Here is a 16,971-nt window from a genome sequence, read left to right as displayed (position 1 = left end):
ACTGAAGGGTGCACTCTCACTTCCCATCCCCATGAGCTTTTGAACAGAATATTGGTGCATCCTGAGCAGAATGGTTGTTGAACTCTAACTAAGTGCAGCCCAGGAGCAGTGAAACCCTATAAGCCTGATCTGGCTGGCTGATCTGTTTCTTAGGCTCTTTCCTTTCACGGTTGGTTATTTATTTATTTATTTCCTTTACCACTCAGGATATGCGGTGACAGCAGGTCATTTCTCTCAGCCGACTACCACTGACATTGTAGGAGGAGCTCCCCAGGACGGAGGCATTGGAAAGGTGTGGCTCTTTATTAAACAGTAATGTGGTTGGATGTAACAGTGCATGAAATGTAATACTGATGCAGTTCCAAGATGTATGAGAAGACAGGAGTTTTTTTGTCTGCAGGGTAGTTTTGAGCACTGAGAAGGGGAGAGGTGAGGTAGTTTTGTGAAGTTGTCAAATTTTCTCGACCTGTCCCTCCTGATGCCTTGTATCCTTCTCCCCTCTTCCCTGTCTTTCCCATCCAATCCTTACAATACTCATTTTAATGAGACACAGACACGATCTCTTTCACACTGCTTTTGCTTAGGATTTGTGACATTTAGGTATTACTTAAAACTTTCCTAGAAATGAAAATACTTGTAAAAGAGAATTTGTCTTCTGCTGGTTTTATTCACACATTTGACTATTTCAGCATTTACTTCAAGGTAACATCTCTAATAGAATGAGATTAGGCGATTTGATGCCATTTTTAAAACTTGATAAAATGTTGATGTTTAGTGTATTAGAGTCTGGGTTTTTGCCAGCTGTACTTAAAAATCTTGGTGATAGTCTCTTAAGAAGGAAGGAAACAAAAAAGAACTTCGTGTAGGCATATATATATGTTCAATGTCCCAAAGATGTAAACAAGTGAATGGCTAGATGGAAATGGCTAGCGGCTTAGGCAAGCCTGGTTCTCCTGTGCTGAGTATCCATGTGCTGTTGGAGAAACTGGTTGAGGATGAGCACTGTGACCTCTTATACTCTTCTAAACCAAAGGTGGAAAAGTGGGAGTTGGGGAGAGGGAGGGAAGGAATGTAAAGGATCTGCTTTTGTCTCTCTTTGTTCAAAATCCAATCCTTTCGGGACCTGCTGCCACCACCTACATAAGAAGACATGTCCTGCAGCCCCCTTCCATCTTCCTCCCTTTGGCTCTCGTGCTCTATACTGACATGAGTTGTAGCTGAATCATAACAAGCAGTGAAAGGTCTTCACTACCAGGAACATTATCCTGTTTAGGCAGATTATTTTTGATAGTAACCATGTCCCAGGGGTAGCAGCGCAAGTGGGGAAAATGAAATAAAAGTAGAGGATGAACTTGGTACTTATACCTGATCTGGCATGACTAGAACATACAGGATATAGTAGCAGCACAGTTGCTACTGAGAGGACATGTGCATGAGAAAGACATAGTTTTCTTATTCCAGGTGTTCTGTTATGGCTGCTGCAATGCACCTTCCTTCCAACCTGTTTTTTCTGCGGAACAAATTTTGTTTCTCTACAAGGAGGGAGGTGAGGGGACACAGCTGCTAGCAAGAGATCCACAAGAAAGCAGCTGGCTCTGTAGTTTAAAGACTACTGCTCTTGTTGTAAAAGCTTATGTTATTCTCCCTTGGCATGGGATGTGGGTAGCAGGAACACATGGCAAAGTGCTGGTAAGAGGTGCAGAATACAGAACATTACAATGAGCTGTCCTGTTGTGCTTTCCAAACACTCTAATAAGCTGATCTTTTCCACTTCTCTGATAGAAAGTGATTAGCATCGTTGCAACTTTTCACTTAAGTTAAAGCCAAGATGAGACTGGGTCATCTCTCCAAAGACACAAAGAGTGTCATTATTTAAGACTGGGTTTGGAGTTGGGACACCTGGCAACATGCTGTCACTGCTAAACATGCCACTGCAAAGGCTAGGGAGTCCTATGTATACAGAGCAATTGTCCACAGCAAACCTGTGCTTTTTTCTTGACTGAAAACGGCTTTGAGCTCTGTCTTACCAGCTGTTAATAACTCATCACATATTCAACTATGTCCAGTGCTTGGCTCTGCCACATGGCCTTGGAAGTAAAGGATCCTCTGTCCTGCAAATTGTGTGAGCACCTGGTAGGAGGGAGCCTGTCAAATGCCAGAGGAGTCTCAAAAACTGACTGAGCCAGCCTTTCTGTTGAAGGGAATCCCTTTCTACAAACCATGCACTTTACATCTTACATTTTGGTACAAGATCTGTTCTTGAACTTGTATCAATACTTTTATCCCTGAGGATTCCAGATTAAAGAGTTTCTCCTGTGGAAATGAGCAATGGGTAGGCTGTGTTTGAATAGTTTCTGATTTAAAAATTGTTTCAGACAGAAACAGTGGAAATGCTGTGGGTGATCTGATTGGGATTTCTACTCTGACCGTTGCTACAGCATCATGAAGTTTGCAGTGCAGTACATGCAGGCACATCGTCTTGATAAGGGAATACTAGATAAGGGAAGGGGAGCAGGGTTATGCATTCTCAGTCTTTTCCCCTACTTATTTCCAGACCATTTCCAGATGCCACTTCTTTGAGAGTTGGAAAGTTGCTTGGCTAGGTGCTTTTAAATGCACACATGTGCACATATATAAGCATACCAAAAAAAGTAGGCAACAAGATAATATTCAAGCGTTTCTTATGACAAGCTTGTGATTTTTCAGGACAGTGCAGAACTGTGTCTTCTTCTAAAAGAAGACTGACCAGTAAAGTGGTCATGAAGTTGGATCCTGACAATAGCTATGATCATGATTTAGATATTATTTAGAAAGCACCAGTGCTTCATATTTAGTATTGGTTAACTTTTTTCTTTTTTTACCTTAGGTTTATATTTTCAGAACGGACAGACAATCAGGCTCTCTAATAAAGATTTTTCAGGCTTCAGGAAAAAAGGTGAGCATTTACATATGTGTATATTCTATTAAGAGGTAGAGAGCGGGGAAATAATGGCAGAAACATCCTGGAGCATCATTTTCATTCTGCTCCTTCATAAGTTGTCCAGCAAATCCTGTTTCTTCTTATCCTCTCAGAAGAGTTAAACCTATTTTACAGATCATCTGTATGCCATGTCTTCTGTTGCAGTCATGATTGCAATGTCTGCTCAATGGCCATGTGACTGAAATAAAAGGTCTTGCTGGAAATTGTAATAGTAGTTCTCTTTATTTTTATGTGACTGTAGCAGTACCTCTGAGATGTGGGACATGGGGCACCAGGTGAGCCTAGATGCAGTGATTTCCTCTTATTAGATGTTACTGGGAGCTGTGGGTAACCTGGAGTTTAGTTTAATATGCAAAGCCCCAGTCTATTTCCCTGTGTTGTTCTGTGACAAGGTGGATATTGCAGTTATACTGCTTTGTGGAGCAGCAGTTTCATTGCCTCGACAGATGATGATTTCCCCCTTCCCACTATGAATCAGTCTTGCATTCTGTTCTTGGGACTGCTGTCATAAAGCTGAACTGCTCTCCCCTACCATGAAATTTAGTGAATGCTAGGGAGATCTAGCTTCCCTAGTGTGGTGTGTTTGAATGGGGAATAGCTTGTGTTTTTCATTTGGGGGCTTGCTGGAGCTGTGTTGCAGGAGAAACAAAGTGGACAGTATGTCTAGCTATAGGTAACAACAAAATTGCTTTATTTGGGAATAACTCAGTGATGAAATGATACCTCTTATCTGGGGCTACCTGTGTTCTTCTGGAAGGAGAGGAAATGCAGAAAAAAAATGTTGCTAGAGGCTTTTGGCTCTGGGAGGACCTGCTACCCTCAGAAAGTGTTTGCCTGTATCTTCAAGTCTGGGAGTGTTACCATATTTTGTTATTTTTTTCCAGCAAGATACAGTTGCAGTATTTAAAAACTTGCCTGGAATAGGGGATGTTAATTTACTGAATTTAATTAAATAAATTTAATGAAATTTAATGAAATAAACTACAAGGGTTTAGGTGGGTGGTGTGGCTTGTATTTTAGGGCCTCTCCAAAATTTTACTTTCTCTGCACTAGCAGATTACAGACATCTTGAAAGGAAAAGATCTCCCAGTTCATCCAGGGCATCTCCTGTGTTTGATTGCTTCCTGTTCATTTTTTTCCCTGTTGAGTTTTAAATGTCCCTAAGGATGTGCTCCTGACTACTCCTCAACTTAATGAACAGAGCCATCAGGAAGTTTCCAGGTCTTAGCCAAAACATTTCCCTCTTCAATTTAGTTGCTTTACTGTTATATGTAACTTAACTAATCAAGTATTTACATCACTCAAGTATTTCTAGGCTTCTTTTTCATTAGCATCATCTTCTACAAATTCTCTAAAATCCAAATGAGAATTTTATTTTAAAATTAAGGCTGAGTTAAATCACTTTTTTTGTTTGGTTGTTGTTGTTTGTTTTGTTTTGTGGTAGAAGCAAAACCAGACCTGCTCAGCAATGAGCACTGCTTGGAAATGAGCTCTCACAAAATGCTACATCCTTTCCAGTGGTGTGAAAGTTCATTGCTCTGACATTCTTGTTAGACAGATGTGAACAGCAGGCCAGTTTCTCCCTTCCTTTTTTATTAATGAAGGCTGAACCAGGAAATCAAATGCAGACAAGAAAAAGGAAAATTCAGTACCTTGTTACAAATGTTAAATGTGCAAACTTCAGGTTCTTACAGCACTGCAAACTCACCCATGCTGCAGACATACCATGTTGCAGTTAAGTAAATAATAGCCTTTTCCTGAGAACTGTCTGAATACATAATGAAATGCTTTTCATAACTCTTGTTCCTTATCCATGAGAAATTTCTTTTAAAACCTTTGTGGGTTAAAGAAATAAACAAAAAAATCCACAAGGGAACTTAAGCTACAAAATAACTGGAGTCAAATGATATTTGAAGTCTGACTTTAAACCCACACAAGCACAAAAATCTGCATTAACAAACTGAAATGCTATCCTTCAGTCACCCCTGCATTATATATTTAGCAACTTTTAAATCTTACATACTGCACAGAATAGAGTTGCTGCTGCCCATCTTCTAGCATGCCCAGTAGTTGTGGTTCACGCATGTTAACCTACAGGCACGGAAGACAGTAGGTCAGAGATCTGCAATGAGGAGTGTAAAAGCATTCAAGAAAAGTGATAAGTTTTTTTTAACTTAAGTAATTATTTATTTAAACTCAGTTTTTCCTACTTTGGAGGGAACAGCTCAATTTCAAATATGAAGTGGTATCTTACCCAGTTTACTGATGAAGCAGCTCTTAATTTTGAGGCTATAGTTTGTAGTTGGTTTCAAAGAGTATGCCTTTTTTTACCTTAGCAGAAGTGAATGAAATAAAGCTGAAATATCATTCTTGCTTTTGGTTTCCTTCTTGTGTTTAAATGTGTTTTGAAATTTGTAAATGTGGGTGCCGGTTGGGAGATAGTTAGTTTTTAATGTTCACCCACATAAAAAAATAATGAAGTGAAATTAATGTATTTCTTTATTTTAAGCAATTAAGTTTATCAAGCAATAATAAGTGGAGATTGAAAGTGGCTTACATTTGTTGTGTATCAACTGAAAAGCTTTTATTGAATGTCTTGGTTTCTGAATCAACTTACCTGCCTGTACATGAGAGGAAAGGCAATGATTAAGACCCACAACCAGTACACCCTTTGATAGTGATTGATACAAATAAATACAAATAGAACAGGGGAAGATAGTCTTACAATCAAGAGGTAGTCTTAGATACCTGTTTTCATGGCCTCTTGCCTATTTTTCTTTTTTTCTTTCATTATTTCTTTAAGGTATCCCCAGTTGATCTGTGTGGTACCCAGCTTCAAGGAAGTTTGGCACTGGGCATGAATAATCACTGTCCAGCTCTGGTTTGGGAAACTCATTTCACCCCTTTCTAGTTTTAAGCATTTGACAAGCAAAAGCTTGTCTAAGAAAGCTCTTTAAGTGTCTCACTTAAGTATGCCCCAGAGTATAACTTCTATTCTGTTGGTAAAACATCAGGCTGATGTACTGTTATAGTAAAGTGTTTTAATTTCTGCCAGAATTATTCCTAAAGCTTTCTCTATAGGAGTGCTTGTAAGTGATGAAGCATCATCATGTGAAATTAAAAGAATAACCAAACCAAACAAAAACCATGCCTTTGTGATTTTCTCCTGTGTGTGGGCAGATACTGAATGCTTTGTTGTGACTCAACTTGGTTACAGATGGGCTCTTACTTTGGCTCCTCCTTATGTGCAGTTGACCTGAATTCCGATGGGTTGTCAGACCTGCTGGTTGGAGCACCTATGTTTTCTGAGATCAGAGATGAGGGTCAAGTCACAGTCTTTATCAACAGAGGAAATGTGAGTATGTACAGGAGATTACTTGGTGAGGGATGATGGTGTGGGTTCCAGGCAAGGTAATGCTTATGTCCTTCCAGCACTGCATGGTGAAACTTGGTGTCTCAAATAAGTGGGGCTCTGGATGTCTCTAGAAAAGCATGAAGTCACAGGAAGACTCATCTGGTATTGTAGTTTGCCAGACACTAACCCATATTCATAACAGACCAGTGACTTTTTCAAGGAGGTCTGAGAAAGTTTCTGGTTGTATGTTGAAACTTGGTGGTATTTGTGGCTTTATGTGGATTTGATGCCAAAAGCAAGTAAGAGTCAACAGCTTTGAGTTTCCTTTGTGTTTTGGGTGGTCGCTAAAACCTAAAACACAAATTAGAACACAAATGTCTGAGGATTGAGGAAGAGGAGAGAAAGCAGAGATTGAATTCATGTTACTTTTACATTATGCTCCATATACAGATTTTAAGGGAAGTTCTTAGCAGCTGGTGCTGTTGGATTTCACATGACTTACCAACAGTCTTGGAAAAGTCTGAACTTCGTTGCATTGGCAAACCAAGGCCATTCTAATGTTTTATTTATAGGAAAACAATGGTTGTTTATGTACTACTAAATATTTAATATTCAGGTCCTAAAGCTGCTGTCTTAAAGGAGGAGTTGTTATGGACTAAAATGAAATTGGCTTGTATTTTGGGAACTTTGAGTTTATTTGTGCTAGACTTCAAATTCATCAGGAGTGCTAGCATTTAGGAGACTTCAGAAGTGTTTTTGCTGTAATTTTATTTTATATTACTGCTCCTTTAATTCAGCTTTACTTTTTCAGTTTTATCCACAGGAGGTTCCACCTATTCTGAGGACCCAATATGTTGCAATGTTGCTGTTGGGTCCTCAGAATAGGGTCCAGAATGTCAAACAGATAGACAACATTTCCTGCTCACACTGAGAGTATACATGAGTTAATTTTTTTTTCTTCTATAAAATAGTCAAGAAGCTAGTATGAGTTTCGTATACTCCTGCACCAGGAGTGTTAGAATTACTTGCACAAGCAATGGCTTGCAGGATTGTGGGCTTTAATTTGGGCAGTGGACATTTTATACTTTGTTTCATTCTGCAAGCATCACTGCTTAAGAGGTTGTTGCAGAGGATCAGAGAAAACTGTATTATAAAACAAGCACACATTGTGATGCTACATTTAAAATGCTTGTATTTTGTCCTTTCTTGTGACATCTGCAACGAATTGAGTCACAGATACAGACATGTCTGTCTTCTCTCTGTTGTGTTTCAATTTCATTATGGGATTTTCTTGGTGTCAGCAACTCCTTGCAGCTAAGTAAAAGATCTTAGTACATGTCCCAGAGGGTAGCTTATTCTCATTCACAAAGGAAGCAAAAACAGAACAACCCTGAGGTGGGTACAGACTTAGACTGTGTAACTAAATTTTTTTTTTTTCTTGTGGAAATGTTCCTTTCCCCTTATGGGAAGACTGCAAGAAAATAAAACTTATGTATCTGACCAGAAGGTGGGTGGGCAAGAAGTACCATAGCCATATAAGGCTTCTCACAGCATAGTAGTGCAAAGCTACTTAATTCTGAACTTTTCTTAGTTTCTTTATTTCATTAAATATCTTTCCTTATTCTTAATTTAAGAAGGCTTTTGGAGGACTTTGCTTTAATCCTTCTGTCGTGTACTTAAAATGTTTTCAAATCCAATTATCAAATGTTCTTTGCTTAGGGAAAAATACTCCTTAACTCACTGGAGTTTAGCTGAATAAACTTGGACCGGGGATTTCACTCCTTGGATGTAATCTGCCAGTAGAGCAAACTCTGGGCTGTTACATTTTAGGCATCTGAAAACTTCCATGATTCACCAATCCCTGTGACTGCATTTAATTACATCTCTGAGTTACTGTTTAGTTAATTTAATATTTTGGTTAAATCATTCATGCACTCCTTCCCTTTTTCTTCCCTTCCCCCTTTAAAACTAAAACCCAAAAGGTTTAAAACACAAGTAAATTCAATTCCTAGAGCCCAGGTAATCTGACTGCAATAACAGCAAGAGGCAGGTTGCAGCTCTGCCCCAGCAGCACATGGGCAGCTTCCGTGGGGAGGTCTTGTCTCATCCAGGGCTTGCACCATTTCCCTGATGCTGTTTTATTTCTTGCTTGCTAGGGAGTGCTGGAAGAGCAGCTCACCCTGGATGGTGACAGCGCCTATAATGCACACTTTGGGGAGAGCATGGCTGCCCTTGGTGATATTGATGACGATGGCTTCCCAGGTCAGTGCAATTTCCTCCATGGCCATTTCTCCATAAGTGTGAGCAATGCTGGTGATGCTGTCAGTCTTGCATGGCATGCATTGCTTATCCAGACCTGACTAGCACCTGAATTCAACCTAAGGATAAACCTGCTTGAGTAGGATGTGTGTGCCAAAGCCTTTTGTAGCTGATCGTCCTTGTTGTTGGTTTAGTTTGTGTCTGTGCAGGTCATACCCCACTCTCATTAACCTTGCTTTGCTTTTCTTGCTGTTGTATTTTCTTCTTCCCTGTATGGTTTATAAAAGGCTTTAGATACTATCACCCTGAACAAAACAGAAACCTATGTCTGACTTCTTTCTTTTTGCCCATTTCCCTATGTTTCCAAGCCTTTCTGGTTTCATTGACATAATCTTATTTCTTATCATGAAGTGTAATTCAGAAAGAGTTTCTCAATCCTGATAGCACATAGTCTATTAATTTCTCTCTTTTGCTTTGTTCTCCCCCTGCTCCATTCTCAGGATGCTCAGTGTGAGACCTTATGCTGTGAGAGCAGTAGGTGAGAAGAAAATGTCAATGCTCCTTTTCTGCCCTGGTTTCTGGAAGTGCAGATTTAAGGCCTTCTAAACAAAGGCCAACTTAGTGTGTGCTTGGATTTATTTCTTCCAGGCCACTCAGGACACAATATCCCATTAAGCCTAACGCAGCCTCATTGCAGGTTGCCCTCACAAATCGTGGGCATGCTCTTCCTCTGCATTTGGCCATGCATTTGTGTGTTCTCGCTAATGCTTGTAGGTCAGTCATGGTGATGGTGAGACTGCAGAGGGAGTTGGATCAGTCTGTGGGTATGAAGCAATCATGAAAAGCTTAATTTTAGCAGATGCACAGACACTAGATCCAAGTAGGAGAGAAGAATGGGAGGTGGGATCAAGCTTTCTTCAGGAGTTTGCAGTTAAACTGGATAAAATGTAATTTGAAAGTTTACTCTCAGCAGCCATTTTTAAATTCTTGCCTATCCATTTAATACACCGAGCCTCTTTGTGGAGCCTTGGATTTTCAACCAAGCTTAATGTACTGCTACAGTAAATATTTTGCCAGTCTTGTCTTGGTTCACAAAGCTGATGTTCTCATGGGTTGAAGATTAGATTATGAAAGGATTCTAAATTTACTTTTCTGAGTATGGTTGCTAGTTGATAAACACATGTTCATAATAATACGTGTTTCTAAGCAGGCACATCATCTGATTCTGTGAAACATACATATGTGTACAAATTCATATGCCTTTGTGTATTTTTAAAGTTTATCTTAACATGAGCTCTTAATTAAATCAAACAAGTTCCTTCTAGCCAGGTTCATATAAGCTGCTGATCATCTTTGTCATGGAGAGCTGTTTTCCTATGGATGGCTGCATCCTAAAATTAAGGAAAAGTTGGATTAATGGAATGGATTGTGCAGTCTGTGCTGTTTTACAGATGTTGCCATTGGAGCGCCTAAGGAGGATAACTACATAGGAGCAGTGTACATTTACCATGGGGATGCCAATGGTATTATACCTCAGTACTCTATGGTATGTGACACTATTGTTTATGATCCCTATCTGAAAGTCACTTTTCCAGGACATGCAGAAATAAACCATACTTAAGCGTCCCTTAATAGGTAACCTTGTCATAGCTCTACATTCTTTTCTCAGTCCTGGCTTGAAGATGGTTTCTCCCAAAGTTTGTCTATACCTATGCTGAAATGTTCGTCAGGAGGTAATTTTTACTGTCTTTTGTTACAGCTGTCAATTATACCTTCTTGAAGCAAGCAAAGTCTTAAGGGTTGAGTGTTAGTTTTTAGAGATAGTACTGATCCAGAGGAGAAATGAAAACCCTGGAAAGGTTGAGCATACAAATTGTGGAGAGGCCTGTGGGAAGTTGGGAGGTTGCACTTTCTTCCTGTAGAAGCAGACTTTGTGAGAATGCAGAGGTACTAACTGTTCATTTGTGCCTCTTTACTCACCTTGTTGGCCTTCTTGCATTCTGACAGTATGTCAGAAGACCATTCTTAGGTGCCATCCCCCTTACCCACTTATTATGAAGTAAAACCTTGTTTGGGATATGCTATGGTATCTTGTGCAGAGATGACACAGTGCAATTTAACTGCTGTAGCCAGGCAGTAGGGAAGAAAAATTTATGCTCATGCTGCCCAACATGTGTCTCCTAGTCTCTGTCTAGCACATTTCATTGTTCCGAAAGTCTGACTCTTCCCTTCCTCTGTGTGTTTGAAGTTCTGGTTGTTTTGTTTTGTTGCTGGGTGGGATCCTTCACAGTAAATCAGTTTACACAGAATTAAAGAGTTTAGTGGTTATATTGGCAACTCTTAACAGACTATAAAAGTTTAGTCCTTCTTCCTTTGCCATGTATATGGCATGCACTGCTTTTGAGAAAAAAGGAAGTTAAGTGACTCTTTAGTGCATTTTAGAAGAAGTAGTCGTAATGTGTGGCATGTGGAGGATTCTGCCTGATTTTTGCCAAGAGCCACTGGTTGGGAGGTTCTCTGAAAAGCCTAGAGCTTTCCAGCTCTTGCTGAAAATGATCAGATTTTTTCTTCTTTTTTTCTGTTTGTTTTGTTTTGTTGTAGTTGTTTTCTGATTTTTTTGTTTGGTTTGGTTTGGGTTCTTTTTTTTTTTTTTTTGGTCATTCATGGGAAAATTTTACATTTTTTAAGGAGGACAGATCAGCAGGGTGGGAAGGAAGGCATCCTGTTTGTGATCTCTCCCTCCCCATTGGAGCAAGGCCAGCAGCACATGTCTCTCCACTTGGTCAGTGGGAGAACACCCAGCTCAAGAGTGTGGCAGGGTATGTGGTCATTGACTCTTGATAAACCGTTCCTATCATAGTCCCATGTCCTGAGGCAGCCAAGGAGGCACCACTTACAAGCATTTCCCAGTGCCTGCTGCAGGGCACTAGACACACCACTGGTTCAAGTCCTGTGTGCAACCAAAACTGTGTAACAACTTCAGCTCTTTACCTATCTGCCCTGGATTTGAACCTGGATGTGGAAGACATTTTATATCTTATTACTATATTCCTGATCCATCTTAATGCTGTGGAATTTCTTTTTTAAATAAGCTGTGAGAGGTGGAGGGGGTGTCCAGCAGGGTATATATTTTCACCCTTTTCATTTTGTTAGTTCTTTCTCCTCCCTCCTCCTGCTTTCTTCATTTAAAATGCTGGTAAGTGTTGTTCGCTGATATCCCTTCAGCAGCTTCAGTGGCAGCAATTAGCAGAAGCAGCTGACTTGGCTTTGTGGCTTGCTATTTTCATTTATGGTACTTAAAAGCAGCATTTTTCTTCTGTCTTGCAGGCTGAAACAACACACAGATGTCTTTTAGGTGTTTGCAGGTGGGATTTACCACCCTAATTGGGACCCCCAAAAATGCAATGCAAGTGTGATGTGGGGATCAAGTTACTTCCAATTGTCTTAAGCTTACCTGCCCACAAGTAGGAAAAGAGACCTGTACGCAGAGGAGCACTGTTTTCCCTTTAAACTAACTGTCAGGATATCTTTCTTACCTTCAACTAGTCTTTTTTTCCATAAATTTCTTGCCCGGTCTTTTGTCCAATAGTACATTCTTTTATGGGAGGGCCAGGAAAAGTTGGTGACATGTCACAAACAGTGAAGCACCTCCAACAGATTTAAACTTACATCTTGGTTTCCTCTGTCTGTAACTTCTGCAGTCAGAAGTTGATCTGAGTTCAGGTCTTGCATTGGTGGCCCAGCAGAGTGATGGAAAGCTGGGAGACTTGTGATTGCCTTCTTAGAAAAAGAGATTTCAATATATTAATTTGCTTCAGACAAAGCCATTTACAATGCAAATAATTTAGGGAAAGTTTTGTGTTAGTAATTAGAAAAAGAAAGAAACTATGTTAGAAGTCAATTAATCTTTGTGTTGGGGAGGGAGAAATGAGATACAACTTCCAAACTGACAGAAAATACTCTGTAATAGATGATGGAAACCAGAATTTCCAAGTGGGATGAAAATTAATTATTTTGACTTTGAGTGTGCTGGCAAACTTGGTGAAAATAAATGGTTGTGCAGGATTTTCTGTTTTAACTAATCATTAATTTTGTTAAGATGCTTTTTAAAACTTTTATTCACAGAAATCAAGGTAATTAAAAAAAATTAATCTCTTGGGTGCAGTTATATTTTTTCCCCCTGCAGAAATCTGTTTGATGTGTTTCTTATTTTGCTTGGGTCTGCATGAGGATTGTAATGCAGGTGTGGGTTTTTAGTCCAAGTCAGCATTGGTCGCCCACTAACTGAGAGCAGAAGGGCAGTCGACAGTCTTCCTGTTAGGGCTGTGTGGGTGAAGTGCAAGACAGCAGGTGTGTAGCACTTCCAGCCCATTGAAGAGAGACCCAGTGGCCATGAAAATCATGCTTGAATGTTTTGGGATTTTTTGTTTTGGTAAGGGTTTTTTTAGAGGATTCTTTGTGCTATTGACTAATTTCACTTGTGTGTTTTCTACTGCAGAAGCTAGCTGGGCAAACAATAAACCCAAAGCTGCATATGTTTGGCCAGTCCGTATCAGGGGGAGTTGATATGGATAGCAACGGTTATCCAGGTACGTTGGCTACTCTGGCAGTGAGAGCATCAGGAAAATACAGCAGCAGGCTGAGAAAACAGCAGAGCTGGTTGTTTTCAGGCTGCTAGTTCCTGCTATTGCAGGTGGTCAGTGAAACTGAGCTGCTTTTTCTGTTTCCCTTCTGCCACTCAAAGCTCCTGATAAAAATTTTTGGCAATTGCCTAATTCAAGTGTTTAGACAGTCACAATGATTGAGGATTCAGTATATTGCCAAGGTTTTAAGTTTCTGGGAAGCTACTCTGTGAGGATGGCAATCTTAAAATAACCCAAAAAGTAGACAATAATATAATAGTAGTAATAAAAATCAAACAACGAAGCAGAAGTGAGCATTACAGAATGTAATCCTCCAGCTACAAGACTTATGACATAATGATATTTGAAGGGACAAACAGGCTAAGTCAGAAAATGCTTCTTAGATTCGTGCTCTGTAATTTAGCAACTGATTTGGGAGAACTAATTCTGTGCCTCCTTTGTAACTGCCTCAATGTTACAAACTTTTCAGATATAACTGTTGGAGCCTTCCTGTCAGACAATGTGGTACTTCTGAGGTGAGATGAATGTCTTTTTTATTCATTGTTTTCTTCTTTTGTTTTCTGTTTATATCTTAGGTGGTCTAAAACCAGTTTCCTCCCTAGTTTATTGTGGCCAGAAGAAGCAAGCTGGATTACTTTTTTAAGCAAAACCTTAGACATGAATGGTGTTAAAGAATGCAGTCTAATTTAAACAGAATAGTGGGAGGGGATAATACCAGGATAATACCTGGTCTATGAAGAAAAACAGTTAGAGCCGAAAGGAGATGTGTTGCATCTCAGCGCCTCTTTAGAGAGGTTTCTCCTGACTTGTGACAGGGCTTTTTTATTATTCTGATGATTACCTAAAGTAAATAAATTGTGATTTAAGGGAATGTGGTTGAGCAAAAAATGAGCTGCTTAGGATGCCAGGATGTAATTTTGCATCCATATATATATATACACAGTTTTGTGTAGATGTAATTTTATAATGGGATGCAGAATGAGTCTTTGAGGAAATGAAATATGGATACATTTGCAATGCACACAGGAGCTGGGCTCCTGTTTCAAGTTTGTGAGTTACGTGTAATTGTTCCATCTGATAGAGAGAGGTGGGACAGCTTGGTTCACCAATTTATGCAGGTGGAGAGTTAGAGTACAAGTGAACTTGAGATACACGGACCTGGAGAACAGAGTGGAAGGTTTGAACTTTGCCAGTAGGTCCTTTGTTACACTCGTTAATATTAAGTTAAAAAATCCTTTCAAAACAGATATCTTTAGGAACTCCTGCATCTTAATGGAAGACACAGGGAGGGGGTGACCCTGGTAAGACAAATGCTGGAGCTACAGAACAGATGTGCCAGCCTGCTTCCTGTTCAAGGCAGGAGAAACTTGGCTCTGTTTCCATTTGAATCAGTTACAGTGAAGAAAAAGGAGAGGGAGGGAAGAAATACTCTTGATGATCAGCATGGCAGGTGGTCAAGTCTTTTGAAGAGTTTTCTGTTTCTTCATCATACATGCAGAGAATGCTAATAGTTGCTTCTGTGAAAAGGTGTGCCATGCCCCAGATGGGAATTTGCAGTCTCATGTGTCTGATGCTGCTAGAAAGAAAACAGCATTTTTCACCTACATTTCACCTACACCTACATTTGTCGGCGATTGAGGTACAGAGCCAGACCGGCAGGGAATCCGAATCACTTCTTCGAAGAAACGAGCTGGTTTTATACACTTTTCTAAGGCACAGTATTTCCTTATATGGCAATTCTTGCTACGTGACCTATCCCGTGTTGCCACATCAGCAACACACTTTCTAAATGTCCTTCTATGGGGTGATCACTCGCTGTTCATCCTTCTGTCAGCTCCTGGCAGCCTCCTCTCCGTAGGGGTCTGCCGTGTGACACCTCCTCCCCCCAGGGTCCGGTGGAGACAAGCTCCTTTGTGCTGCCACGTGCCTCTGCAGGCAGGTTTTACAGCTTGTAACTCAACTTTATTCCATCTCTTCCTACAGTCGTTGATGTAGACATTGATTACTGAAGGGGGAAGACAAACTGAAAGGCTTACTGTGATGTTTAAAACCACATACATCACAACAGCATGATGACATCTGTCCATGCATTCAGTTATGCTTGTGCTTTTCAGAGGACATTAGTACATTACTGACTAACTTTGTGAGCAGCTTGATTAATTGCTGCTACTGCCAATCTACAGTGTCCCTCTTGCTGTTAGGATAAAGAGATAAACGTTTTCTCCCCTATGCATCCCCTCACCCTTCCCACTTTTGTGAAGTCCTTTAACCAAAACCAACAAATGTTTTGCCAAGTGATATTTAATGGCTTTGGTGGAAGCCTTCATTGACTTGCGGCAGATGCATTCTGTTGATCATGTGTGTGTATGGCCCTTTGAGAGACGCATTGGGTTGTTCTTCCCCAGTGTATAACCAAGTGACATAACATCAAGGAAAAATCATGGCGTGCATGATAGTTGGAGAAATACTTTTTTGAAGGAGAAATATTTTTCTAGATCAGTTATAGCGTTTACTCTTTTATGTCTCCCTAAGCATTCAAAAAGAGTTGTTTTGTCTGAAGGTGTGAAATGATCCTAGGACACTGACTCTTTTTCCTCCCTCCCCCCGTATATATTTCTAGGGCTAGCACTTATTTTTATCCTCCATCTCAAAATGTGAACTTGCACTGTTATTTCAGGCTGTGGTAAAAGAGTCTGAGTGGCTGTATCAGAGATTGATGTGAATTTTGTTCCAGTTCATATAAATTAGGTGTAACCACAATCCCTGCTCTCTTCTCCTTCTCCCCTACCTCTAAATTTAAGTGGCTTATGGAGTGAGAGTGCTGAAGTGTTTTACAAGCTCTGGCCTTGCATGGCTGCTGAGATTACCTTAGAACTGAATCTGCTGGTTGCTGCACATTTTTTTTACTACTGTAGTTGATTTTGGAAGAACATGTTCATCTTGAACATGTACAGAATTGAAAACAGGAAGAATAACACCCATAATTTTTGGGCTCAAGTCCTGCACTGGAGATGGCTCAGGAGTGCCTGAGTTTCTGGGCTGCTTTTCCCAATCAAGCTGCTGTGGTTTCTGTGTTGTGTGAAAAAGCAAACTGTTGAGGAATGCATTCAGTGCAAGTAGCTTGGTGTGTGAACTGCAGATTGAGCCCTGGGTGGTGGGAGCCCAAAGCAAGAGGACACTTGGGGACACTCTGAGACATAGCGGGAGCTGAGGACTCAGGAGGAAGAGCAGAGACTTTCACATGCTTGGACTGTGAGGGTATAAAAGCCCATGGGGTCCTTTCTTTGGGATCCCTCCTTGGATCCACCTTGAGCTGTTTCTGTGTTAACTGCACTGTGAATAAAAGGCTTTATGAAACTATGGGAAACCTGGTCTGACTATGTGAGTGTGGTGTGTGTAGGGAGTCAAGGGGGGCACCTGTCAGCTCACTGGAGCCACACACTGCAAACGGGCTTTGGTCCCAGCAGGTAAAGTCTCTGGTGGTGGGAGTGTGACTGCCTGAGTGCCTCCTGGATGGTCAGACAGGGAAGTTTCCATAGCAAGACACCTGTGCTTTAAGGTGCTCAACTTGCTCTATGATTCTGGCTGAGGTCTCCGTCAGACAGGAGTAGTGACAGCAATAACCTGGTGCTGGAGTTGCAAGAGTAGGAAGCTTTTGTTCACAGTGCCCTGGGTAATTCCTGAAACACAGTTCAGCAGCCTGATAAAAGTATTCAATCCTTGCCACTTGGCAG

The 16,971-nt window shown here is 40.5% G+C and overlaps 1 protein-coding gene across 1 annotated transcript in view; it reads left to right on the top strand.

Moving 5' to 3' along the window:
* Positions 1-16,971, top strand: part of ITGA9 (integrin subunit alpha 9) — a 244,396-nt gene that overhangs the window by 26,744 nt on the left and 200,681 nt on the right. Inside the window, exons 7-13 of the mRNA XM_042044551.1 lie at positions 207-292; positions 2,867-2,935; positions 6,198-6,335; positions 8,492-8,597; positions 10,046-10,140; positions 13,093-13,183; positions 13,707-13,752. Of these exons, the coding sequence (XP_041900485.1) occupies positions 207-292; positions 2,867-2,935; positions 6,198-6,335; positions 8,492-8,597; positions 10,046-10,140; positions 13,093-13,183; positions 13,707-13,752 (631 nt within the window). The remainder of the gene's footprint in view (positions 1-206; positions 293-2,866; positions 2,936-6,197; positions 6,336-8,491; positions 8,598-10,045; positions 10,141-13,092; positions 13,184-13,706; positions 13,753-16,971) is intronic.

This window comes from Corvus kubaryi, unplaced genomic scaffold (genome assembly GCF_017639235.1).
Source record: "Corvus kubaryi isolate FWS band 111438036 unplaced genomic scaffold, C.kubaryi_AGA036_p1.0 37398, whole genome shotgun sequence".
Taxonomy (NCBI): Eukaryota; Metazoa; Chordata; class Aves; order Passeriformes; family Corvidae; genus Corvus; species Corvus kubaryi.
The sequence above is the reverse complement of the archived record's forward strand: the minus strand, read 5'-3'. Positions and strand labels throughout refer to the sequence as shown.